Below are 27,015 nucleotides of genomic sequence, written 5' to 3'. Positions count from 1 at the left end.
ATGGATCCTGATCTTGGGAGGTCTGTGCAGAATTCTATGGGCAAATGGAGTTTCTCTGCATATACACAGCTGTAGCTGACTCTGATATGGGTGTTACAATTAAATTTTAAACCAGTACCTTTATCACCTGCTTACTAATAATATTTGGGTTTTTTTCTTTCTTTTTAACTCTGATGTAGTAGGGAGTGCTAAAATGCAGATGTTAATTCTGGATTTGAGATGTCTCAGTTGTCCAGTTGTGGCTTATTTACTTCATAGAAAGTGTACTTTTTGATGCCATAGATGCAAATATACTTTTAATGTTTTCTGTGTTGGCTAAATAGAGTTGTGGGAAATGATATCCTTATAATTATGGCTTTGTTCAGACTTGCTGTCCACTCCCATTCCCCTTGGAATTAGCTACAAGCTGGCAAAGTGTAGTAGCCTTTATTATATTGAATACACAACAGCTCTGCTGAAAATGTTTAACCCAAAATGAGCAACAAAAGTGAGAGATTTCAGCTTTTAGCTCATTTGGCTGTTGTGGTGTCTCTTAGCCTGCAGTCTCCTAGCATGGCAGAGTGGCTGGATGATTAAAGCTTTGCAAGTCTTACTTTTTAATTTCTTGCCATTTATTATTTGGGGGTGCAGACTGCAAAGTTCTCTTTTGTTCAGCTTCCATATGCTTTCCCAACTAAACTATGCAGGAAGCTTATGAAATGCATGTTTTCATCTGCTGTCCTGGAACAGCTTTCCTCAATGAATCTGTAGCTGAATAACTTTTAATATGTTTGATTTCCCTCAAATTGTAGATCTACTTTTGCAATCAAAGCAAGCAAAGAGCAGTCTCAGCTCGCATAGTGACGTAATAACAGCATTTCATGTAATTCCAGATGGAGTAGCCTCAAATCCTTGACAGAATATGGGCCAATTTCTCCTCTCCTTTGGCTGGGCAGAGAGCCTGACCACAGTTTTGCAGCACAGACAGGCCATGAGTCTGTGGCTGGTAGAGCTATTACAGCCTTCTAGCAGAGCTCCCTCCAGGGTATGCTCCTCCTCCTCCCTGACAGTGGAATGGGTGACTCCAGTTCGTGCCTTGTGAAAGGAGGTGCCCCAGTTCATTCCTTGTGTGGCCACAAGGAAAGGAGATGTCAGGGGACAGCTCAGATGAGTGACACTTGTCACTGTCAGTCCAGGAGTGAAGATGAAGCTGGTACAAACTATAGGCTTCTGCCTCAGTCTTCTTTAGTTTTCTTGGCACTTCCATTGAGGAAGGTGACTAGTCAGAGCCATTGCAGGGGACTGCTTTTCAGTGTGTTTGCCTGTGAAAGGTGACAACTTTTTCCATGAGATTTCTCCTGGTGGATACACTTGTTTGTGTCAGAGCAGTAATAAGATAGATCTTCTAAACTCTTACTCCAGGTCTATCTACAATATATAAGAAATACTAAACTTTATTCTGCTACAGTGTTGCTAAATGCAATGCTGTACCATAATGCTGTAGAATATTCCTTTTAAGATGTTAAGAATTGTGACCTGTTTTGGACAGTCAGGCTCAAACGCCTGTAAATGGACATCCTTCTCTTAAAGTGGGTGCTGACTGCTGTCTTAAAACAATTTTTCTGCAGTATTGGCAACTAAAATTGCAACTGAAATTCCACATCACCCGTTCTTTTGAAAGTCTTGGCCATAATATTTGATACCACAGCAACTGCATTGACATCATATTTTTGCTGATGCTTACCTAAATAATCCTTTCTATGGTTTGTCTGTAGTTTTGTGGGCACTGTGGTTGAAATCATGGCTCCACTAAAACTGGTGGCATTCTTGACTTCTGTGAAGCTAGGATGTCACTGTAAGATTTTACATTGGTTTGACTTTCCTGTATTCTCAACTTTGTTCTAAATATGGCTCTAATTTTATGGCAGATGTGGAATTTTCTTTTATTCTGATAGACTAGAATATGTAATTCATGCATGTGTATGTAGCATTAATAAATAGCCTGCTTTGGGGATTACAAGTCTTGAAGACCAGATTGAGCATTCTTGATTGTATGAAAGTGTCTGTATTTTCAGGATTGGGACTTAGTGTTTGCAAACAAATGGAAACAAACTGATTCCTCTCTTGGACCTAACGAGTGTGAAAAATATGGCTCTAATTTTATGGCAGGTGTGGATTTTTCTTTTATTCTGGTAGACTAGAATATGTAATTCATGCATGTGTATGTAGCATTAATAAATAGCCTGCTTTGGGGATTACAAGTCTTGAAGACCAGATTGAGCATTCTTGATTGTATGAAAGTGTCTATATTTTCAGAATTGGGACTTAGTGTTTGGAAACAAGCTGATTCCTCTCTTGGACCTAACAAGTGTGAAACCTGGGGCTGAAGCACAAGGCTCAAACTGAGAAGCTGTATGCTTTTTACACTGCCTTTCTCAATCAAATTTCAAAATTCCCTCAAGTTCTATCCTTATTAGGCTGTGTGCAGGGGCAGAACATGTTCATGGGCCTTGCTTCCCTGAGTATTTTGCTGCTCTGCAGCTCATGTGGCATCCAAACATCCTGCTGCATTGAGGGTACTGGTCTGGTGAGAGCATTGCTGCTGTCTAGTGGCACATTACTTCATCTCACACCACTGATGGAAGAGTTAACTGAGGAAATTGTAAAATGCTGCATTGGATGAATAGCCTCCAAAGCATGGCTTGGGCTCTGCTAGTTTTGAAGCATGTAGGTGTTTTCTAACTGAAATTGAGTATTTGTGATTATGGCTGAGGCAGTGCAGTCCCTCTAACATGGGTAATGTTCCAGTGGTTCTCCTTTGCTATTGGGACTGGGAAGGTGACTTGCAATCTGAAACAAGACCAGAACAGTTTCTTTGCTATTGCCAGAGGTTCAAGGGTAGGGTCAGATGTGGTGTGCTGGTTGCAGATGATTTCAGTTAGTTTAATACCCTCAGTCTTTATGACCTCTCTTTGCTGTCCACCTTGCAGAGGCTGCAGTCTCTGAGGCTGGCTGTTGTGCTTATGTACTATTGCTTTCCATCTCAGTTTATTTCAAGCAATTCTTTTTTAAATACATGCAATTTTAGACGGATGCCCTTTGTGTTGTGGGGGGAGCAGACATGCAGCTGAGGGGAGCAGTAACCTCATAACCTGCTTCAGCTGCAGCCAGGCTGGCATGTCTGATCACAGCCTGAGAAATGCCTTTGCTGGGTTTTGGGGTTTGCTAACTTGGGTCACTTGGGCATATCAGTTCCTCTCAGCAGGTCTAGGGGCTGGTGCATAAGGATGAGTGCACACATGGACTGTGGCTACCCTGGTACAGTACCTCCACCTTTGGGCTCAGACCTGATGAGGAGTTGCACGTTGGCTGAGGAGGAATTGTGTTTTGTCTCAGCTGGGATGGGCTGCATGTGTCTCCACCAAAAGTTTAAGCTGGTGGATTGTTGTATCACCAACTCAACCGTATAACAAAGCTGTCTCCACTGGACTCTTGCCTGATAAACTGGAGGGACTGCTACATATCCCCACTGCTTTGGCCAGCTCTGCTATGGGTGTCCCTCCATCAATGGGTGAAGGCAGTAACTTGTTAAGCTTCTTGTGGAAGGCTTCTCCCTTGTCTTATCTATTGTAAGTGTAAGGTGAAATGTGTGAGTTTTGTGGCTGTGGTTAAAACTAACATAGTTTGTCTTGTGATTAGTTACTACAAATCAGCAAGTGCACGATATTAGAAGCTGGTTTTGCTTTATTTGTGTATCTGAGTTGTCCTTAGAGATGAGAGACTTAAAAAACTTTCCTATGGGACATAGTTAAAGTTATGCCAAAGTATATTGCTAGAATTCTATTTCTTCTATCAAAATGGTGACACTGGAGCAAAAACAGTAGAAGAAATACAGAACAGCCTCTGGTCTTCAGTAACCTCCACAAAACTGATGGAGGAGGTAATCCCAGTAGGTGTCCCTCTTCAGTGTGGTCTAGGGAACACAAATTAGAACTTGTTATTTTCCTTTTCATCCACCTGGAAGCACTGCACATGTAGGGATTGTACTGATTTATTTTTAGCGATGTAAGAAATCTGAGAGGGAAATACAGACCCTTTTTTAACAGCCTGACCTGTTTGTGGTGAGTGTTTCTTGCTTTCAGCAGTCTTTTGTTCTGTGGAAAATGTACAAACACAGAGATGTTATAATTTGTGCTCTTTACTTTTCCTTGTAGATATCAGTATTACCTACAAGTCAAAAAGGATGTTCTTGATGGCCGATTACTTTCTTCATTGGAGCAGGGAATTCGACTAGCTGGTTTGGCAGTGCAAGGTAAGATGATGTGACCTGGTAGCCCTTCTACAGCTTCTGCATGTTGACTGGGCACTAACTGAGGCCTTGTGTGACTCCTACTCACAACAGCTGAGTTTTCTATTGATTTGCAAGTGCATAGGTGGACTCCCGTTGATGAAACAGTCACACCCTCAGGGAGGAGGGAATGATGGACCACATCACAGTGTTTGTCTTCCCTATTTCTAAAATCCATGTAAGTGAATCTGAACCAAACTCCAAATCTTCCAAACCTGACCACGCAGTACTTTGCAGTAATGAATTTGCTTCATGTTCTCTGGTTTGAAATGCAGTTACATCAAAGAGCATAGCAGCAGCTTTAATTTTACCCTTAATTAAAAACTCGTTTTGCTGTACAGTGCTATCTGAAGTATGAAAGCACACATGATCATAATTTTGTGAGTTATAAATTAATAACAAACTACATCTTACAGTGTCATTTTTATTCTGAGCTTCCTAGGGACGTCAACAGAAATGGGATCATATAATGTATGTGGGCAGAGGAAAAAGCCTTGTGTTTGGAGAAAGTATGTTTCAGTCTATCCATGACTGACTGTGAGAACCTCAGAGTTTCAGCACTGATGCTCTGGGCACGTCCTCTGATGTGAGGGGTGGGGAAAGGACATACATAAATAGCAAGCATGAAGGTCTGATTCTTGAAAATTAGAGGTTCAATGGAGAATAAGGCTAATAGGCTCTTTGTTAGGACCATAGAAATTATGGTTTAGTATCTTATTTTGTGGTTAAAAATTGAAGAAAAGTTTCCTGTTCAAATCTTGAGATGTTTTATTGATGAAGGAAAAGATATGTACAAGATTCCATACTAAATCTTGCAATTGAAGTAAATGAAGTTTTTTTGAGTGTGTAAGTTAGGTCTAAGCAGACACTGAATGTATTTCACTAGTCCTGTGGTTTTGGAGCTTTTGCTAGTTCTGGGAGCGAGTCAGTCTTTGTAAACAGTTGAAGTAATCACTTTTATTTTGAATTTTCTACATGATCTGTTATATTTCAAAGACCATTCCATCAGAATGCTGCACCTAGTCTTGTTTGCTTTATGCCTGACCTTGTATTACTCCCTTTGTCCTTTTTGTGTGATGCAACTGAAGATATCTGAAATAGTTATTTCTTTTAAACTTAGACTCTGTTTCATGTCCATTCTGATTTCTTTCTGTTTATGTTAAAACATAACTCTGAGGTGAAAACAAAATGAAACTGCATTTTTGGCATCGTGCAATATGTGAAATTGTCTAGAAGCTTTGAAAGAATGTTTAGATAATATGATTTATGGTGGGGATTTCCAACTCCTATAATATGAGAATCTTGTAGATGGCTTTTGATCCAGTTCAATTAATATGAAAAAACCTCCTGGCAAGATATTCCTTTGATATAAGCTGTTATGTATTTAACAGATAAATATAGGCTTTGGGTTTGTTTTGTTTGTTTGTTTGTTTGTTTTTTCAATGTAGTTTAGGCTTTAGGAAGCATTTTCAAAACAGCATGATTTCAAGGACATTTAGAAAAGAATCCTCAGCGTGACATATCAGTGAATGTGAGCATGGAGATAAGGACTTTTCTTAAAGACATTTAGGAGCAGTAGAAAAGCAAGGAGAAAGGTTTGGAGCAGTCAGTTAAACTGGCACAGTGCCTGTACTGTTCTGTGGGCTGGAGAAGGATAAGACCTCTCCCTCCACCTCAAACTTTGTTGGTTGTTGAGAGTTTCTAATAGAATCAGCTGGTGGATTTTAACTTCCAAAGCTGTAAAATTATGCATCGTCTCTACAGTTGTGTAGAATTGTGGCAGAGGTAGGTTAATTTTTTTTTTTCCCCTGTGTTTTGTTTGTTTTTTCCTGGACAGGGTTGGAAGTGTTGGAGAAGCAAAAGTGTGCATCATTTTTAAAGGAGACTGAGCAATCTCAGCCTTGTTAGATGGTGGTATTTGTTCATGAAGGCCACAGAAAAAGAAACTCTTGCACTCCTACTGGTTAAGTCTTGCAAATGGTCATGGTATCAGGGATCAAAAGAGAGAAATTATTTGTTGGCTATTATTTAATCTCTGGTAATAACACTGTTATTTTCAGACCTCCATGTTAAAAGCTACAGTACAAGCAGAAATGTTTGTGCTGGGTTGTGGCTTGAGAGAGGACTCACCCACTTGAAATTAAGCATCTGTGCAAAGGTTGAATGTGGTCTAAACGTGTGTGTAAAGTGCTAAAATGAGTAATTGTGTTGTTTTTTCCAGCTGACTTTGGAGACTATAATCAGTTTGAATCTCATGACTTCCTCCGAGAGTATGTCTTGTTTCCTATGGTGAGTTCCTTATCCACCTCTTTTGTGGTCTTCTATGAATAATTTCTCCATGCCTCAGAGATGGCCTTGTTGATAACAGACTGACAGCACCAGCCCTGAACTATTAATAGTGGAAATAAACTTTGCTCCTTAAACCCTGCAGGATACTTGTTTCTGAAGGAATATGGAAATTCAGCCTTTTTCCAGTTTGTGTTAAACCTCCACTAGAAATAGGTGTCAACAAAAGAAATTTACTACTTTGCATCAGAAAAGAATTTGCAGCTTCTTAAAAAGGTGAATATTAACAGTACTGTAGTATGAGTAATAGGACACAGCAAGGGGATATGAGGGCTGCATGATGTAGCAAATGTGGCACAGGACACATCGTGCAGGACACATCTTTCCTCAAAAAGAATGTGAATTTACATCAACTGAGTATTAGAAATTAAGCATGAATCAGGTCTTCTCAAAATGTTCTCTAGGAGCTGTCCTGTAAATTTGTTTTCAATTTATGTTGAAAACTAGCCAATAACTCAAATGCTGAGGGGAATGCTTAGGTCACTAATGATGTTAGAAACTGGTGACAAATACTAAGCCCTTGCAATCCATGACATTGAGCCTCTCTGGGAGAATGTATTGGGGGGAGAGGGGGAAGCCTGCTGAGGTTAGGGCTTGCATTATCCTAGATGAACAAGTCCACCAGCCTGAGACCTGAGTGTAAGATTCATAAAATGTAAAAGATCATGGAATTCTTGAACTGGAAAAAAAATTTGGAAGTGGGGTGGAGTTCCCATACCCTAAGTGCAGCTGCCTAGAAGTTAAGGCATCTGGTTTCCCTCTGCAATTAGTGGAGTGGTAGAAGGAGAATGATTCATCTCACTGTAATCTGAAGTCTTGAGAAAGGCACTTCCAGGAGCATTTCATCGCAGTTACCAGCACTCTTTGGACAGGAACTACAGTAGATAGTTTGTTCTCAAGTCCAGAAAACTGACAGGTGATAGCTGTCTGGAAGTGACAAGTGCAGTTTTGAGTTGGTAGACAAGAGTTCAATACCACCTGAAAAAAAAAAGTCAGTAGGAAAAAGGGGAATTCATGAATGTACAGAGAACTGAATATGCCTTGTATAGCTAGAGCATAGCTTTGGTGTTGACCTTTTACTAAGAAACTTCTCTTCACCTGCCTGGTGGAGCAGGATTTCTTTGGTAGGTTGCCTTTATCTGTTGTTAAGGAATTGATGGTCTTGGCTATAGTTGATGGTTTATGAAGTCATGTACAGTAGCCTAAGTGGGAAAACTGGCTGCAAATATAGACACACTTATTGTCAAGCTGTCACTTTGTAAACCAGTGACCTTCTGTGAAATTCTTTCAATACTCTGATGATATTCCTCTATTCAGAAGAAAATTAGGGGTGGGTTCAGGCTTCTAGATGAGCTGATGGTCTTGGCTATAGTTGATGGTTTATGAAGTCATGTACAGTAGCCTAAGTGGGAAAACTGGCTGCAAATATAGACACACTTATTGTCAAGCTGTCACTTTGTAAACCAGTGACCTTCTGTGAAATTCTTTCAATACTCTGATGATATTCCTCTATTCAGAAGAAAATTAGGGGTGGGTTCAGGCTTCTAGATGAGCTTTCAAGTGGTTAATTTCCATGTGGTTTGCAGTTTACTCTTTGTGCACATCACCTAGAGCCTCCATTTTTGAATCATCTGCCTACTGGTGTTTTGGTTGTCTCTCTTCTGTTTTGCATGTGCTCACTTTGTGGTGTCTTGCCTTTCATTCATGCTGCAATTGCTAAGTTTAACAAGATCAGCAAAGTGTCTGCTTCCTACAGTCTTCAGAAGCCTGCTCTTAAACCAACTGTTTCTCTAGTCATTTCTTTAAATACTTGTCTTTGCTTCTTTGGGGAGGAGTAGCTAAGGTAATAGTAAATATTTCACTACAAGTTCAGTGACAGTTGCTAAGTGCTGCAGATATAAACTAGTCCTGAAGCAAGTGGGAGGATTGCAGTGTGTCTCTGGCATAGAAAGAACCTCCAACGGAATGTTGCTATAAATTTATTAGTGAGGTGAGCTGGTGGATGAGGGAGGGGCAGCTACACTGGGACTGTTTGATCTTGTGAGGCTACAATGTGTGTCAAATGGCATTTCTTCAGCAGTGAAAAGAACAAAGTTATGTACACAGTACACCCCACAGGTGTGTGGCTGTGCAGAGGCATGTACCATGCCATTTTTCATTACCACGCTACCACTTTCACATTTTTTTGTGGCAGAAGCAAATATCAGAGGGAGGGCCCCATTGAGCAAGAAACAGGCAGTGTGTTTAAGTACATTACATGCAGCCTTCAGGGTTTTTAAAATAAAAATAAGAACTTTGAGGTTTTGCAAGAAGATTTTCAGCTTCCTTTTTTTTTTTCCTTGAATTTATGAGCAGAATTCCTTTATTAACTTGCTCCCAATTATTTCAGAACTGTTTCTACCACACATTATTAAATTTGCAGAAGATAAATTTGTGCTCTAGAAATGTGTGCAGGCATATAGGACTTTGAATTGCATGTTTGAAGGGGTAGAACTTCAAAAGAGATTGAAGAAGGTTCAATCTCTTTTAACATGAGGGAGTACCTGTAGGTTGCAGGACAGAAAATACCCGTGACTTCATTTTCCAGGATCTGTGCATTATTTTAGGCTGTTTTAAAAGTTATGTGTTAATTTGTAGACTTCCAAGTGTTTTTAAAGACTTGTTTGGTCCTTATCCAGGAAAAGATCCCTTGTCCATGTTCTGTTTTCCATTTTGGAATAACCCTATTTTTAACAGTGTCTTTTTACCCTTCCCCAAAAATGATATTTAAAAAAATCAGACACTTCTGTTCTTGCATATTTTCAGCTGTGCTCTAAATTTTCAATGCATTTGGTGATAGGTTATCTCTCTGTAACTACCTGGAAGAGAGTCAACAAGAAACAATCCTGAAACAGCTGCTGTCATAATTCCTGTCCTGCATTTTGTCGTTTCTCTCTTTGGATGACTAGTTTTCAATACTACTTCGTATTCTTACAGGACTGGACCCAGGATGAAGCTGTCTTGGAGGAGCTGACTCAAAAGGTTGCTCAGGAGCACCGAACTCACAGGTGAGCTTCACATGTCAAGGTTCATTATTTAATTTATATTATTTTTTAATTGTCATCCTCCTCCTAGTACTTCCCTTCCTCCCCATGCTTTTCTGGCAGGGGTAAAGTAGCTTATACTAATGTTACTGTTATGCTATGTCTTGCTGGATTTTTATTAGTCTGTTACAAAATATTATCTGCCTCTTGTGAACACAGAGTTGCCAAGGAACTTAATCCCAAATAAAAAAAATGGTGAAAGACCCTGTGACTTGTGGTCTGAGGGGTTTCCCTCATTCAGGAGAGAGGGAGGAGGGCATTCTCGATGTAATAGAAATGAAAATAACAGGAGTTAGATTTTTAAAGTATCATTGTGGAAAAGATACAATGTGGTGTTACTAGTTAATGAGCTAGGAGTGCACCTTGAAGGGCTTCAGTACAAATCCTTTCTTTGTAAGCAGACTTCTTTAGTGTTGTCTAGATGTTTTGGTGGTGGAAGTATTCAAACCCCCAGGGTGCTGTGCTTAGGAAAACGGCAGCACCGTGTGTCCTTGGAAATAATCTTTTTTGTCATATTGCAAATTTGCATTTAAAGCTTTATTAAATGAAATTCAGTTGGAATACTGTATGAAGGGTGCAGCACTTCCCATTATATGACAGAAAATGGTTGTAAAAGGGACAAATACCAATCTCTGTGTCTAGGGTCATCCTCAGTCTGTGTTTCAATGCAAGCTTTGACCTTTGATGCAACCAAGGGTTGGCTTCCAAGCTGGCCGTGAGCAGTCCTGGTTGTGTTGCCTGCCACAAGCTGCTTGTGTGATCTTGGTTAACTCACAGACTTGAAAGGAAGGGTTTCCCTCCCCTGCCGTGCTCTTCAGTGCTATTTTTGCAACACAAAGAACAAATACTTATCCTCACTTCTGCAGGTAGATCACATTCCACCCCTTTCTGCCAAGTATTTGTCTGGTTCCTATATTTTCTGTTTGTAAGCTGTGGTAAGGAGGAGCAAAGAGGAGAAACACTAATAATGGCCTTCCTTTGGAGCAACCTGCAATCCATTCTGACCTGCTTTTGAGAACTGAAATCTGCCTGAATTCCTGAACTGTGACAGGAGCATGTGTAGGCATGTGTGTAAAATTTTTCAGCTGGTTTGTTCTCTATTATGAAAGAGAATCTGTTTAACATATGGATTTAGCACCTGTATTTTTCAGCAGCCAAATTGAAAATTTAGATCTTTCCCTTTTAAGTAATTTTAAGAAACTTCAGTGGATTTGTATACTATTTATGCAAATTAAGACCCATATGGCCCAAGTTTGCCATCCAAAACTAGGCACAACCTGATGTGATGGCCTGATGTTTTAATACAGCCTGGAAAGCATTTGATGTGTGCAGAAGAAACTGAGTAATAGCATCAGTTCAGTGTGTTCTTCCTGTTATTTGAGCTATCATTTGTACCTTACCTTAACAACATTTAGTAAAATTCCACCCCTTGCTGATTATGATCCTATTGTTGGAAGTTAGTTTTGTGCTGTGCATTTCTAGGCAGAGTGTCCAGAGTGTATTCATTCTAAAGTGGTTTGTGAATCTCCCATTTTTCACTAGTATTTTTTGTGTCTGTATAATACTGAACCATTTGCTGCCTTTTGTTACTCCTGGTTGCAGTGGCATTACAGCAGCAGAGGCTGAGCTAATGTACATCAGTGAAGTGGAACGCCTGGATGGGTTTGGACAGGAGACTTTCCCTGTGAAGGTATGTTTGTGGACATGAGAAAGGAACCCCTGAATCAAATGATGCTGGAGCCAGCAGCGACCTTTGCAAAGCATGCAAGTTGTGTTTGTCCAGAAGACACAGGACTTCTTTCACTGTTCTGGACTGTAAAATGACTATAAAATGGTAGTTTGACTGAATATTGCACTGTGAGGGTATCTTAGGCTGCAGTGTGACTTCTCTTTCACCAAAATCCTTTTCACAGAAAGTGGTTGTTCTGTGCTAGGGCCTGCTCACTTGGGAAGCAGAGATGCTCCATGCTTCTCCTTGAGTGCTGTCTGAGGGAGAGTGGCTGAGGCCAATGAACATCAGCTCTGGTCTTCTTTAACAGGATACAAAAATGAGACCTTTTGACATCTTGCTAAGTTGCTATTTACCAAGCATTAATTTTAGCTTTCCTTAGTTTCTTACATGTGCACACAGATCCTCTACACAGTTAAAACTGAGTGTGTGTGTGTGTGTTTCAAGGTTTATTTTGCATTTGTAGTCATTTGCCCTTTTCTAGAAGTCCCTTTCTGCCATGGATGGTCTACCTAGCCTTAGGAAACACATGCCACCATGATAAAGTTGTGCTGCAAGACTGAAAACTGATCGTATCAACATGACCCATTCCTCTTTGCTGACCAACTGAGTCACTGTAGGTGGTGGACTGCTAGCAATTTTTCTGCAAGTTAAAGATAACTTGGAATTTGAAACCAACCAAACAAAATTCCACAGCAAACAGTAAAACCTTTTTGCTGAAGGTCAAAATTGATCCTTTGGCCAAACTCAAAACTGGCCTGAAGAGGAGGAGTTGAATGGTGAAAAAACCTAGCCAGCTACAAAAATTATGTAACATTTATCATCAGTGAGTTAAATCAATGTTTTTCTCAAATTAATTTGGATTAATGATGCATGCTGCTGCAAAGGATTTCTGTGTTGGAACTGTCATTAGATATTATTGCATGTCAGTAAGATAAGCATGAACAGTAGACTGGGTGCTCTGCAAAACTCCAGGAAGCTGTTACCCTTGTGTCAAAGAGCAGCCTGCTGGCCTTGTACACAACTGGAACTCTATTCAAAGGGAAAAATGAAAGGCTCCTGTTAGAAAATGCTATTAGAAATATGTTCCTCTTTCTAGACAGATATTTGTGTGCACACGTGTGTATTTCTATGTGTACAAATACATTTTTCCCATCCCCTTGCCTTCTCATGCTACCTCTGGGACAATGCAGAGGACTGTGTGGTCCTCCAATCAGACCAAAGGGAACACTGTCAGCTGTAGGACCTCTGCTGACTCGTAGTGTGTGTGGTGGAATGCTGGTATGTGTGGCACAGACAATCAGTGCACGGGCTGGGGCTTGGAAAGTGCCATCCCTCATTTGTTTGAAAAAGGCCTGACATTTAGTACTTAAAAACAGGTGTAGATACTCTGTTGTTGCCTTCCAGGTATCAACTATAGCAAGGCCAGGGGAGCAACTCTAATCTGATCTATTAAAATGCAAGAGTGCCTGATGATTTCTGGAATTTCCTCATGCATAGTGCATTAACTTCTCTCGTACACTTTCCTCTAGCAATTCTTTTCAACCACGCTCTATGTTAACATGATTTTTATTTACCACTTTAAAGTGTGAATCAATTACTGTATATGCAGCTGAGGGGGAGTTGGTTTTGTTGATAGATGTAGAAAAAACACTTCACCAACAGCATTAAGCTTTTGTAGCAAAGAAGAAATAGCATTTTTAAGAAAACTGATTGTGAACTGGAATAGGAGCCCGCAAGGAGACATGGGTTAGGTGCAAAACCTTCTGAAGAGCAATGCAAGAAGAGTGAATTGGTGCATGCAGATAAATGTTTAACCCAATAACTGCAAAACAATGGGGGATGTATCTTTGTAGAGGTGCAAGTACTTTTTAGGGTAATGTGCTGTGAATTTCTATATGGAGAACTTGAAGGAGGAAGTGTGTAGGATATAGTTTTGGGGAGGGATTCAGTCTCCAGGTGTGGTTTTCTGAACTCTCTACATGTTTTAACAGGCAACTGAAGAAATAATGTGGATGAGGACTATTGATTTTCATAGTCATATGGGCTTTAGATAGCTGTAGTCACAGTGATGGGGAATGTGGGGTAGTATGCAAGGAATGCCAGTCTGTGGTGTGTGCATTGTCTGATAGAGGAGAACCCTGGGCTTGTTTAGCCTTTGTCTTTTCTTACTAATCAACAGAACTAATCCAGTTAAGTGCTAACTGCTTTGAAACAGTGAAAATTTGAGTGATCAAGCAGCAAAATGTAGGTTAGTCAAGGGTTAGTCCTGTATTCATCTTGAAGAAGGGCTTCTGTTTGGTAGTTCATTGCATATTCATATGCATGTGTTGGCCTCTATTAAACTAAATACATTGTCCTTTCTTTGCAGGATAATCATGGAAATGACATACACCTTGGTATTTTCTTCATGGGAATCTTCATAAAAAACAGAATTGGAAGGACAACTATGATTTATAGGTAAAAACTAGGGTCTTCTGTATTTAAAGTTTCTTTTCAGAGCTCCGTCTGTGAGGGTTTTTTCCCTACTTACATATGTGACTTTGATAGTGCCAATCCTCTAACTAAGGAGTAGTCACCTCACTGTTTTCAGGATTAGCCTTTCGCCTGTAAGAGATGTAATAAAGAAAAATTTCTGATGTCTGTGAATGGGTTTGATGGCAAGAAAGATGTAGTTGTCTGTCATGTATCTTGTTCTACTTACAAGGCTTTGATCCCTTTTCTTTTCTTGCCTTTATGTCTGCTTCTTTGATGCTTCTGAATGCAAATCAGTGAAACCTCACAGTTGGCAGCCTAGGCATTCAATGTTTCTGAAAATCTGGTTGCCATATTTAGGTGCACAACCCAAAAAAAGAGCTGAACTTTCTCATTCCATAATTTTGAAAATCCTGGCTGTATCACTTGTTTATTTGTTCTGATGTTTATTTTGGTTATTAAGAATCACTTAAGCCTTTCTATTAACTTTCTTTTGTGAGTTTTGTTTCTTCTAAAACTTTGTTCTGTATGAAAATGTTGTTGGAAATCAACATGATTCCAGGGGTCTAGGCTTTCACTGAACCTTCTTTGCTACTGTTCTGGTGGAAATTTTTGTTGCTGTTGGTGTTAACTTGTAGTATATTTTTACTGGTCCTTGTTAGTAGAACATGAACACTTGTGCAGCCAAAAAAAAAAGTGTTTTATGAGGTGCACTAATTTTTATTCAGTAGCTAAGGCTTGTATCAGACTTAAGCTGGAATGCTAGTTTGTTGGGGGGTTTTTTTGCCTTAAAAGGGCTTTCAGTGGTCATCTCCAAAAATGTGAGGTAGGGCTCGCTTTTCCACATGGCTGATGTTTCACACACTTAATTTGGAGATGAAATAAGATAATCTGTGCCAGGTGACAAAAGCAAGAAGTTTATTTACACGTAGAAATGATAGTTGGTGCTTGGATTCTTATTCTTTGGAAATACACACTTCAAGTATCCTGCCATGACATGAAGAGGAATGTGTGCTGCAAACAGAACAAACAAGTCCTTCCCATCCCCGTGGATTGCATGCAATGCATGCAAATGTCTGTCAGCTATTTGTAAGAAGATTATAACTCTGATCTTGGCTAACCTGACAATTACTTGGAAACAAATAAAAAAAATAGATTGCAAACATAAAACCAGAGTATTAACATGGTATGCATAGCCTGCATAACCCTGTTGTCAATGTCACCTTGTCACCTTCTTTAGGAGGAACTGGTGCTGGAGGAAAGTTGGAAATAGCATTTGGAGAGGAATGGCACTATTAAAATAATAAATCAAATACATGTTGCTAAACTCAATCAAAATGCCACAGTTCAGTAAAATGTTTATCTTTAATGTATTTTCAGTGTATCTTCTATTATGAGTCTTCAAATGGGTGTTTTTAAAGAGAGCTTTTAACATTTCTGCTTTGGGTTAAGAGCTGAATATCCGTTTCTCCTTTAATCAGAGCATGACTTCTTTAGTTTCCTGACCATGTTTCTTCACCGAACAGCTACTGAAAAGCTTTCACATAAAACAAGACTAATGTTGACTAAGGGATTCTTAATGTGTTTGTGAAATGTTTGAATGTGTGTGTTGGCAAACTACTGCATTTTTTTACTCTACAGGTGGAATGACATTGGGAATATAGCACATAACAAGTCTTCAATTGTTCTGGAGTTGATCAACAAAGAAGAGAATGTGCTCTTTCACACAGTAAGAAAAACATCTAATCAGTGTCATCAATAAAGCTGCTTATATAAAAAATAAACCTTAAAAATTCCACTTTCCCAAAGGGGTTCACTCACCAGAAGTCTCCCTGCCTCCCAAGTTCACATTTTACTTTATGCCAAGTGAAATTATCTCCATTTAGCTACCAATATTTGTCTTCTCTTTTAAGCATCTCAAAGTATGCTCTGCGGGAAGTCTGCAAAACACTGGAGTGCTTGTTGGGTGAAACATTCCCAGTGCCACACTTTTCACTCTGGCATAAAGACAGCAGCATAAGCAGTTTTAGAAACTGGGTATAAGTGACCATGCATGTACATACTGGAAGTCAGAGGGCTGTAGTGCTGTTCTGTGCTATTTAAAATCACTCCACATCTCCCAGAACCAAGGCCAGTATAGAAATTGGACCAGCAAGGTTTGTGGCTTGCTTTTTTTTTGTCCCTCCTCCCCTCCTACTGTGACTTAGCAGTGAAGTGGCAGCATGTAAAGGCATGCCACTGTATTTCAGTAATTCAATGCCTTGAATGCTCTTGAGGGCACCAGACATGTTCTTGGCAGCCAGATTCTGTACATGACAGACCTTACCAAGCATTACTGCAATAGGATTTCTTTAAACTCTTCATTGTTATTTCTTTATATGAATAACAAAATGAAAGATTATATATATTCTTTTTTTTTTTTCTTGTGCTTAAAGGATGATCTTGAAAATGCCAAATATATTTCACGGCTGTTTGCAGCAAGACACAAGTTTTACAAACAGAACAAAATCTGCACAGAGTGAGTACTTCTCCTTCAGAGATTTTTTTTCTATGCCCTGCTTTGGAACTGATCTGAGTTTTGGCATGTCTGGGTTTGTTTGGGTTTTTTTGTTGGGTTTTTTTTCTTTTAGTCACTTGTGTCAATTATTCTTTTCCCCTTTCTGTTTTTTCCTTATTTTGTTTTAACCACCAGCAAGAACAGACAATTGAGAATGTAATTTCATTCTAAGTCTTGTGAGGCTTGATGCTCCCCAGGCAGCCAAATTGGACAGTCTTGAAGCCCTTGGTCTCTGCTGTTCATAACCCAGAGTGTTAGTGTAACCTGGAGTGAAAGATGACACGTTAACATGCCAAAAAGTGAATTACAGTAGCATTTTGAAGATGCACTACACATCTAGCAGCTAAGGTTGGTGGAAAACAGAGGTTGTCATCTTCTAGTTTGGGCAGTATAATTTATCCCCATCTTAAGTGTGCCAAACAAGGGAGGGCACCTGGGAACATGAATCTGTGTAGCCATACTTGTGCAACTCAGCAGAGACTGTAAATCTGAACCAGAACTCTCCTGTAGGCTCTGCTTTGAGCACTTCCTAAGGAACTGGCCTTGAGCTAGTCCTCTTGTGCAGGTGGAGTCATCCTAAGTGAAGGAAGAATTCATGAGGCTTTAGTTAGAAGTCAGAAGTCTACTTGTTAGTAATTTTAGTTAGAAATAAATTTAGCTTAGCGTTCTGAGAAATTTTCATGGTGTTCTGGGTTTTTATAACAATGAGAATATGAATTCTTTGCAAAACTTATGAGCTTAGTTAGCTGGAAAGATATGAAGAAGCCTCATCTTTATCAACAGCTCTAGTTGGAGCTGGACATCCCATCTGTTCAGCTGGGTAATGCCATCTGTTGGACAGTAAGGCCAAAATGATGAAGGGAAGACTGGAAGGTCTAGCTTTCTAGTATTATGTATGCACACATTATATTAAGCTCTGGTGAATTAGAGTATTGGGGAGACCAGTGAGGTGAACTGCACGGAGGGATCTGTGCACTTACAGAAGAGAGATGTTGGTTAGATTTCAGGTGGCTCTTACAGTTCTTGGGAGTTGAGCGGAAGACCAGAAGAGACATTTCTTAGCAGCATTAAAATGCATCTCAGCAGGCCAATACCAAATTTAATTTTCATGGTTTCAGAGCAATTGTGTTGAAAGGAAGTTCATGATTGTCTGCTGTGACAATCAAGAAAGAAAACAAAATACTGTAGTCTGTCACCTCAGAATATTTCCCCTTTGAAGCTTTATACTGGGGTCAGAAGAAAGGACTATTCTGTTACTGTTCACAACCCAGAGTGCAGAAGCAATAGTTTTGATCATGTTGATTTCTAAAAGCTGAGCCATAATTATGCAGGTATCATGAACTGCGTGGATGTAGTGGCTTCTTATATAACTTACAAATATTTTGACTAATAAAGGTAGGAAATGGCATGAGGTCACCGAGTGAAATAACTGGAGTTTAAATGTACTTTTGCCATTAGAACTGCTTTCCTTACCACCATCTGAGGTGATATCAGCTTCTGTCTTAGAGCCACAGATATGATGAAAGCATATGCCAATGTGTTTTCTATCCAAATAATTTTCCTGCCCTCTGTGTTAAACTGATGGTTGTTTGTTTTCCTGTGTGCCTCTCCTAATTGCACATAACATCATTCACCAGATCAGAAACTGTCAGAGGACAAATCCCACCTTTCCTCTCTTCACGTAAGCACTATATTTCTGCCTCCATCAACTTGTTTCTTTCCCTTCCTCATTTTTTTTTATTTTTTACCTCCTACACTTGTTCCTTCCACTGCACCTGGCTACTCTAACATTATATGTGGCTCTGCTTGTATTTGCTAACCAGTTGTTTGGGTTTTTTTTCCCCTCCTGATCTGTGCACATTGCTTTGGAGGAATTGCTAGGAATTCCATAAAATTGTCATTGTTTTAATATTCACCTCAAGTCACCCGAGACTTTGCCTGTGCACCATGTTCAGTTTTTATTGCTTAAGAAACTTGTTTAATTCATTGTTAAACCAGAGATTTTCTTTCTTCTGTTTCCAAGTAAGCCAAATGGGATAATGAACAGAAGGCATCTATATTTTGGGACTGGAATACTTTCTGCATTTACAGAAGAACCTGAATTATTTTTGTTTGTTCATATTTTTTAAAATCTCATTAATAAGCAATACTTACAGATTCTTCATCTCTTGTTTTTCCCATTCATTCTTGACTCAGAATGTAAATATTCTAGTTTCTAGTGTTTCTCATTATTTTTTCTTCCACAGACAATCAAGTTCTCCTCCCCCCATCCGCCGCCGACCCACCTGGAGTAGGTCATCCTTGGTATGTGCCACAGTGGGGCTTTGAGAATGTCTGTACCATTCCTAATGGGATGAGGCTTTGTGTAAGGTGGAATATTTTATAAATTTCAACTAAGCACATTAACTCACTTCTTGTAGGCAATATGACTGGAATGAGTCTCAAGGGTGTGGCTGCCCAGGTTGATTAACTGGATAATATCACCACTGACTATTGAAAATTACAGTCTTCAAGGCATTATATTTTTATTTCCCCTGCAGAAACGAAGCATCTTTTCTACTGAATTGATGGTATTTCAATATGTAGAGAAAATAATCTAGAGAGAATTTGAAGTGTATTTGTCAAAACCTAGTCATTACATAATTTTACAGCTTGTCATTTTCTGTTCCTTCCATTCCTCATGTTTTTGTATTGTCTACTTAAAATTTACCAACTTCTTGGATTAAGAGCCTATTTTCTCTCTGAAGTTACTGTGACTTTAAGTAAACCTATGATCATCAGTACAAGATGGGGATTCAGAGGGTTTTTTAAAAAAAAAATTGTTCCCGTTTAATCTCCATAAATACATCTGACAAAACTGGGTAACTTTTTCCTGAAATCTTTAAAAAACAAATAAATAAATCTGTGGGAGTCTTTTTCCTAGTCAATTCTAAGGACACATTTTTTGGATCCAGTTTTAGCTTCTAGTATGTCAGTATTTCTTACAGTAAGTCAGAATCTGTTAAATGAAAGTACCAACACCACTGTGGATTCCGTGGGCAGACAGCAGTATTTGTCTGTGTCTAGGTGACCAGTTTTCATGTGTAACACAGGTTGTCATGAAATGAGAGAATGGTTTGAGGTGGAAGGGACTTTAATGATCATCTAGTTCCAACCCCTTCCCGTGGGCTGGGGCAACTTTGACTAGAGCAGGTTGCTCAAAGCCCCGTCCAACCCTGAACACATCCTGTGATGGAGTGTCCACAACTTCCAGTGTCTCATTAATCTCACTCTGAAGAACTTCTTCCTAATTTCTAATCTGAATCTACTCTTCTTCAGCTGAAACCCATTACCCCTCATTCTATCCCTACAAGCCCTTGTAGAAAATCCCTCCCTGGCTTTCTTGTAGGCCCCTTCAGATACTGGAAGGCTGCAATAATGTCTCCCTGGAGCTTTCTCCAGGCTGAACCAGCCCCAATTCTCTCAGCATGTCTTCATAGGAGAGGTGTGCCAGCCAGCCCAGTGCTGGAACACCTGCTCTGCAGACCTTCCTGGAGTGGAAACTCCACTAGCCTGTCACTGCATGGCATAAAGCTAATGGGGGCAGGAGTGTTTTCTTGACATATCCCCACAGTATGGGTACAGCTTGTGAAAATGTTCCAAAACGAAACTGAAGCAGGTACTGATATTAGGATAGCTTTAACTTTGTGGATGTCAGCCCAGGCTATTTTCCTGTGTAGGCACATATGGACCATTAGATCTAAGAGTTGTGTTCTGTGTTTCTCAGCCATTGGCAGGCAAGCTGTTGTAGCTGGCTCTGGATTTCTTTGTCCTTTCATCCTAAGCATATTTCTGTGGTGTCACGATGTATTCTCTGAGGCATATTTGCAGTATTTTTGGTATCTGCTAGTTTGCTCCCTGGCAATGACTAGGAAAAACTAAGGGAGAAGACATGTGCATGACACGCTTATGCTGTGGCTTCAGCTACATCACAAGGGGAAGGAGGGACCTGCCTTCTGTATTAGATATGAAAAATGAAAATCTGCTTTTTTCCAAACAAAAAACAAATCCCTCTGCCTTTTTGTTTTAGACATAAGCATGCAACAAGTTTTAAAAAAAAAACCCTAAAGTCTCAGGGAGATGAGGAGTCGGAATGTGTGCTCATCAATTAAAAAGTGAACTTGGCTGCTAACCATCCATGTTGAACTTTCAACTGCTTTTTTCATAATTGTTTTGCTAACTTGTTGGAACAGTTCTCTTTGAGAAGGGAAAAAAAAAACCCAAACCATCCATTCTGACTGTTGTCTGCACCGTACATACCTTTATACACCTACCTATTCATTTGTCTTGTATGGTAATACATCAACAAGCATAAATGGGAAGTGAAGTGGAATCTGTGGGGTGAGGCTCTGCCACTTCACTGAGGATCATGTTCATTACTTTCAGATTAAGACCCTCTATATGTTTTTGGCATCATGGTGAATTTGTATTTTAATAACTATTACTTTAAAGTCACTGTATGCTGTTTTGGGTTTTTTTTTTCCTGTCAGGCTAACCAATGATTCTGGTTTTCCAGCAAAACCTCTGCAGGAGATCTTAATATGATCCTATGTTTAATTGGCTGATTTTCTAAAAAATCAATAAATGCAAGTGATCCTTAATTTGGATATTGACATTCTGCAGACCAAAAGCTTCTCCTGTTTTGCCAGAAGAGGCAGATGGGCCTTCACCAAAAAAAAAAAGCACCCTAATTTTTTTCAGATACTGTCCATAACAGCTATCCCAAAGAAAACTGTCTGCTCCACACCTATACGTTCCCAGTGGAAGTAATTTTTCTTTCCTTGCACTTTTCCTCTGCCCTCGTTTGTTGGGCTTTCCATCATCTTGCTTTGTTCCACACTAAGCTCTGCTACTCGAGTTGTCAGCAGCACGCTCCTTTGCCCGTGTTGTTTGGTGAGAGTAGGGTTTTATACCCTTAGAAACAAATGTTGTAGCAGAAATATCTCTTGTCATCTTCCAGTCCTGGCTTAACACAGCAATTTTGTATGCAAGAATGCATGTGTGTGCTCAGTTTCTTTGATTCTTTTTCCTGCTCCCCATTAACATAGAAAATGTAAATTTAACCACTTTCCCCCCACCCCCTCATCAGTAACTAACCTGTGTGGTGCTCATCTTGTGTGCACAGTTAAATTGTTTGGTGTTTCTTTTTTGCCTTGGGCATCCACGGGATTCCATAATGGTTTGAACTACTAGAATCAGCCTAGATGAAAAGCCTTATTCTGCTGTCACAGATCACAGAATGGTAGGGGTTGGACGTGACCTCTGGACATTGTCTAGTCCAGCCACCCTGCCAGGGCAGGTTCACCTAAGGTAGGTTGCACAGGAACATGTCCAGGTGGGTTTTGAAAGTCTCCAGAGAAAGAGACCCCACAATCTCTCTGGACAGCCTGTTCCAGTGCTCTGTCACACTCACAGTAAAGAAGTTTTTCCTGATGTTGAGGTGGAACTTCCTGTGTTCCAGTGAGTGCTCGTTGCCCCTCGTCCTATTGCTGGGCACCACTGAAAAGAGACTGGCCCCATACTCCTGACACCCAACCTTCAGGTTTTTAAAAACATTGATAAGGTTGCCTCTCAGCCTTCTCTTCTCCAGGCTAAATGGACTTTCCTCATGAGTTAGTTCCCTGTTTCCATTGAACTGGGGAGCCCAGAACTGGACACAGCACTCCAGGCGTGGCCTCACCAGGACAGAGTAGAGGGAGTGTAGAACCTCCCTCTACCTGCTGCTCATGCTCTTCTTCAGGCGTTCCAGGAGACCATTGGCCTCCTTGGCCACAAGGACACATTGCAGCCTTATGGTTTTGTCCACCAGGACTCCAAGGTCCTTCTCTGTGGAGCTGCTTTCCAGTAGGTCATGCCCTAACCTCTACTGGTGCACGGGGTTATTCTTGCCTTGGTGCAGGACCCTACACTTGTCCTTGTTGAATTCCATGAGGTTCCTCTCTGCCCAGCTCTCCAGCCTGTCCAAGTCTCGCTGCATGGCAGCACAGCCTTCGGTGTTATGAGCCACTTCTCCCAGTTTTATATCATCAGCAGACTAGCTGAGGGTTCACTCTGTCCCTTCATCCAGGTCATTGCTGCCTTCCTTCTCTTTCTGCTCACCCCAGACAGGATGCTACTGTGCAGGTGGTAAAATATGACTGCAAAACCCATCGGTTTACCAGTGGGCAAAGCTGGTGAATACAGCATCAGCTGTGATTTATTTTGCAGAAAATGATCCTGCTGATTTAATGCTGAATTGCCCCCTGTGATACTGTTGTGTTAAAAAGATTGTGGCAGTACAGATTGTTGGAGGAAGGCTCCAATTCATTATCTAGAGAATCTGATATTCACATAATTTGCAGAGTTATTTTAAGTCCATATGTGCTCCTATTGCTTGTTTAACAGTGTTCCAGGTCCTTGAATTTGTTCCATCTCCCGCTTTTGCCCTGATTAGGTGTTTGTTTTGTGTTTTAATTCTTCAAGGGCATGGACTTTTAATAAACTTTTGAAAAGTTCTAAGTGAGCTGGGAGTCTGGATGTTGTTTTCTGAAGTGGTTGAGCTTAAAGGAGTCTTAACTGGTCAGCTTTGAGCTCTGTGACAAAATTTAGCCAATTTACAAAATGCTGTTCTCTGTTTTATAAAGAAACTCCAAGCCATGTCTCTTTGGCTGGGCAGAGAAGAGCAGTGTTCAGTGGAAAGGGCATAGAACCATTTTTCCTGTTTCAGCTGCATAAATTGTAGCAAATGAAGTTCCTAATGCCTTTTTTTTTTTTCCTTTGTGCTTTTATTTCAGCCAAGACAGCATCCATTTATACTGCCTCCTATGCATGTCCAGTGTGGAGAACACTACACTGAAACACATAATTCACAAGGTACTTAAAGCATATATTTTTCTTCTAATGGGCTTAAGTTTTATGTGTATGCAACGAAGCTCCTAACCCTTATGTGCAGATTTCTGATGCCATCATGGTCAAATAGGAGCTGCTGCTGGAGGAGAGGTAGCAGTTTTATAGTTAATGTTGCAGTAAGTCTTTTGTTTAAGGTCCAATTTCAGTTTTCAAATCTCTCTAAAATGTCTGTGCATGATTATATGGACCTTAAACTTGGTATTCCAGTTCAGTGAGCTGAAAAAATGATTTTGAAAGAAAGTATGATGGCTGTACTGAAAGGCAGTGCCAGCTGGGGCCAGGGGGAGAAAAGGAGTGAGGGGAAAGGAGATAGCAAATATCTTTTACCACAGGAGAAATCATAGTGTCCTGGTCATGAAACTGAATATTTAGGTACTATTTTCTGCTGATTTTTCACCAACATCTGCCTGCATTGTTAGCCTTTACAGAGGTGAGGAGGGTAACTATTTTTCTCCCTGCATTTGATGAACAAATTCTCTAAGAGCTTGTACCAGGTTACTTTGATGAAAGCTGAGAATGGAGCCCAGTCCCTAAACACTTCAAGTCTCACACCTTTAGCTGCACCACTTCATGGAACACACGTAGCCAGGTCTGTTAGGCTACTCTCTTTGCAGCTCATGAGAGGCACAGTTGAAGCCCTCTCACTGGCAGAGGACCTCTTAGTCACACTTACAGTATTTTAGAATCATGGTCATCTGACTTCAAGGTGGAATTTGATAAATTTTGGAAGGAGTGATTCAGTGTATTTCCTTGCATACAGCAAAAGATTTAACTTAGGGGCTACGACAGGTTTACTATGAGGCTGAAGCTCTGAAAGGAGATGCTCTCAGTTTTAGAAGAATTGTAAAGTTCCCTTAGTTTTACCACAGACTTCTCTATATTGTTAAAGAACTGGCTGACTTCAAACTTTTGGGAGCTGCTACTCTTTTCTTATAAGATTTTCCATGTGGACAGCCTTGCAGTAAAGTTGTGATCCAGGACACCATCTTGCTTCCCTCTCAAATATCCTTTGCTGAAATGTTGAATATTCTTTAGCACATCTAGAGTGGGGGTTTCTATTTTTATTTTCTTTGGTTTTTTTGTTTGTTTTGTTCGTATATTTGTTTTCCTAATTGTTTATCCCCCTGCTGTCTTTTCTTATAAGATTTTCCATGTGGACAGCCTTGCAGTAAAGTTGTGATCCAGGACACCATCTTGCTTCCCTCTCAAATATCCTTTGCTGAAATGTTGAACATTCTTTAGCACATCTAGAGTGGTGTTTTCTTTGTTTTTTGTTTGTTTTGTTCATATATTTGTTTTCCTAAGTGTTTATCACCCTGCTGTCTTATACTTCAGATCCTCAAAACTGTTGATTGGTCTGAAGATTTCAAATTTCACAGTCCTCTGCTGTTTTGAATCATAGATGGCAGTACATCAACAGAAAAGACACAAGAACTTTTGGGATTATCATAGGCTAGGAGCAGTGGATTTTTAAGCTAGCAGCAGCAGTGAATCCTTCCAGGATGCTGAGAGGGGAGATGCCCCTTTATTCTTCCTTGCCACCCCAGACAAAAACACTTTATCTCTTTCCCCTTTTATGAATTTCACAAAGATTTGAACTGCCATATTTTGCTGTTTGGAATGTTTACGTGAGTAGCTTTGTTTTAGTTCTAGTTCAGTGGCTCAAGGGTGCTCCCAAGATACATCAACAGAAAAGACACAAGAACTTTTGGGATTATCATAGGCTAGGAGCACTGGATTTTTAAGCTAGCAGCAGCAATGAATCCTTCCAGGATGCTGAGAGGGGAGATGCCCCTTTATTCTTCCTTGCCACCCCAGACAAAAACACTTTATCTCTTTCCCCTTTTATGAATTTCACAAAGATTTGAACTACCATATTTTGCTGTTTGGAATGGTTACATGAGTAGCTTTGTTCTAGTTCAGTGGCTCAAAGGTACTCCCAAGACCAAATCTTCCTTGCAGTTGTTGTACACTAAACTGTCCCTGTATTTGTTGGTGCAGACTGCATTTGTAGTTTTGTTAACATAAAATGAGTCCTTGTATGTTAGAATTGTCAACGTCTTTCTCTCTGCTCTACACAGATAGCATTTTCCATGGAAATGAAGAAACTTTCTACTGTAGGTCTCAGACCAGTTTGGACAGGTGTCCAGTGGACTTCAGCTACTTGAATGGTAATGGACCCAATGGGAGCGTATGCAGTGCCCACAGCATGAACTCCCTCAATCGCTCGCAGAACTTCATCCAGGCATCTCCAATGTCCTCAAACCTCAGCATCCCTGGCAGTGACATCATGAGAGCAGACTACATCCCCAGCCACAGACACAGTGCAATCATAGTACCATCTTACCGCCCGACTCCGGATTATGAAACCGTCATGAGGCAAATGAAAAGAGGGGTGATCCAGATGGACAGCCAAAGTCAGTCTTTGAGGAATCTCAACATCGGAAACACACATGCTTATAACCAGCCAGAAGACCTCGTTTACAGTCAGCCTGAGATCCGAGAGAGACATCCTTACACCGTTGCGTACGGGCCCCAGGGTGGCGGCTATAACAAGCCCGTGGCCCCGTCTGACCCGATGACCCCTAACAACGCCACGCAGAACAAGGCCGCGGCCAGTGCCATATCCCACACCGTCAGCACGCCGGAGCTGGCGAACGTGCAGCTGCAGGGCGGCCAGGGTTACACCACCACTCACATGCTGAAAAACTATCTCTTCAGGCCCCCGCCTCCCTACCCGCGCCCGCGTCCCGCCACGAGCACGCCGGACCTGGCCAGCCACCGGCACAGGTACGTCAGCGGCAGCAGCCCCGACCTGGTCACGCGCAAAGTCCAGCTCTCGGTGAAGACCTTCCAGGAGGACAGCTCGCCGGTCGTCCGTCAGTCCCTGCAGGAGGTCAGCGAGCCCCTCCTGGCCGTGAAGCACCACGCAGCTGTGAACAAGCGCCACAGCTTGGAGGTGATCAGCAACATGGTACGTGGCATAGAAGCCATGGCGTTAAAAACTCTGAACGCCCCTCTGCCCCGCAGGAACACTCTGCGGGAGCAGGTGCAGCCAGAAGAGTCGGTTCAGATGGGGCACGAAATTCAGCAGGTTCCTCATTATCATCATAAAAAGACATTCTCTGATGCCACGATGCTGATACACAGCAGTGAAAGTGAAGAGGAAGAGGACACCCCAGAATCTGTGTCAGGGATAACAGCCCTCCATGAGGACATGGAATACAGCGCCCAGCTGCAAGCTGCCTTGGCTAGAATACCAAATAAACCTCCTCCAGAGTACCCTGGGCCTCGTAAAAGCGTCAGCAATGGAGCCCTGAGGCAGGACCACGTTAGCATTTCTGTGGCCGTAGCCAGGGCCAAGGCCATGAGGCCAGGGCCTTCCAAAGCCATCAGTGTCTCTCGAACTGATCAAATGGCAATAAACGGGTCTTCCCTCGGGCCCTCTATCTCAGAGCCTGACCTCACGAGTGTGAAGGAGCGGGTCAAGAAAGAACCTGTCAAGGAAAGGCCTGTGTCGGAAATGTTTTCAATCGAGGACAGCATTATAGAAAGAGAAATCATGATGAGG

At 40.9% G+C, this 27,015-nt stretch overlaps 1 protein-coding gene across 1 annotated transcript; it reads left to right on the top strand.

Annotated features, from left to right (window-relative positions):
* LOC103774059 (tyrosine-protein phosphatase non-receptor type 14-like) lies at positions 1 to 27,015 on the top strand (the record flags this gene model as incomplete). Its single annotated transcript, XM_008941444.1, has 11 exons — positions 1 to 20; positions 4,194 to 4,291; positions 6,549 to 6,616; positions 9,650 to 9,720; positions 11,359 to 11,446; positions 13,857 to 13,945; positions 15,602 to 15,689; positions 16,396 to 16,478; positions 18,764 to 18,821; positions 23,330 to 23,408; positions 25,526 to 27,015. Coding segments are annotated over exons 1-11 (2,232 nt in total), but the record flags the coding sequence as incomplete, so codon positions are not given.

Source organism: Merops nubicus, unplaced genomic scaffold, assembly GCF_000691845.1.
Source record: "Merops nubicus isolate BGI_N331 unplaced genomic scaffold, ASM69184v1 scaffold12210, whole genome shotgun sequence".
In the NCBI taxonomy this organism is placed as follows: Eukaryota; Metazoa; Chordata; class Aves; order Coraciiformes; family Meropidae; genus Merops; species Merops nubicus.
Note: the sequence above shows the minus strand (reverse complement) of the source record. Positions and strands in the feature narration are given on the sequence as shown.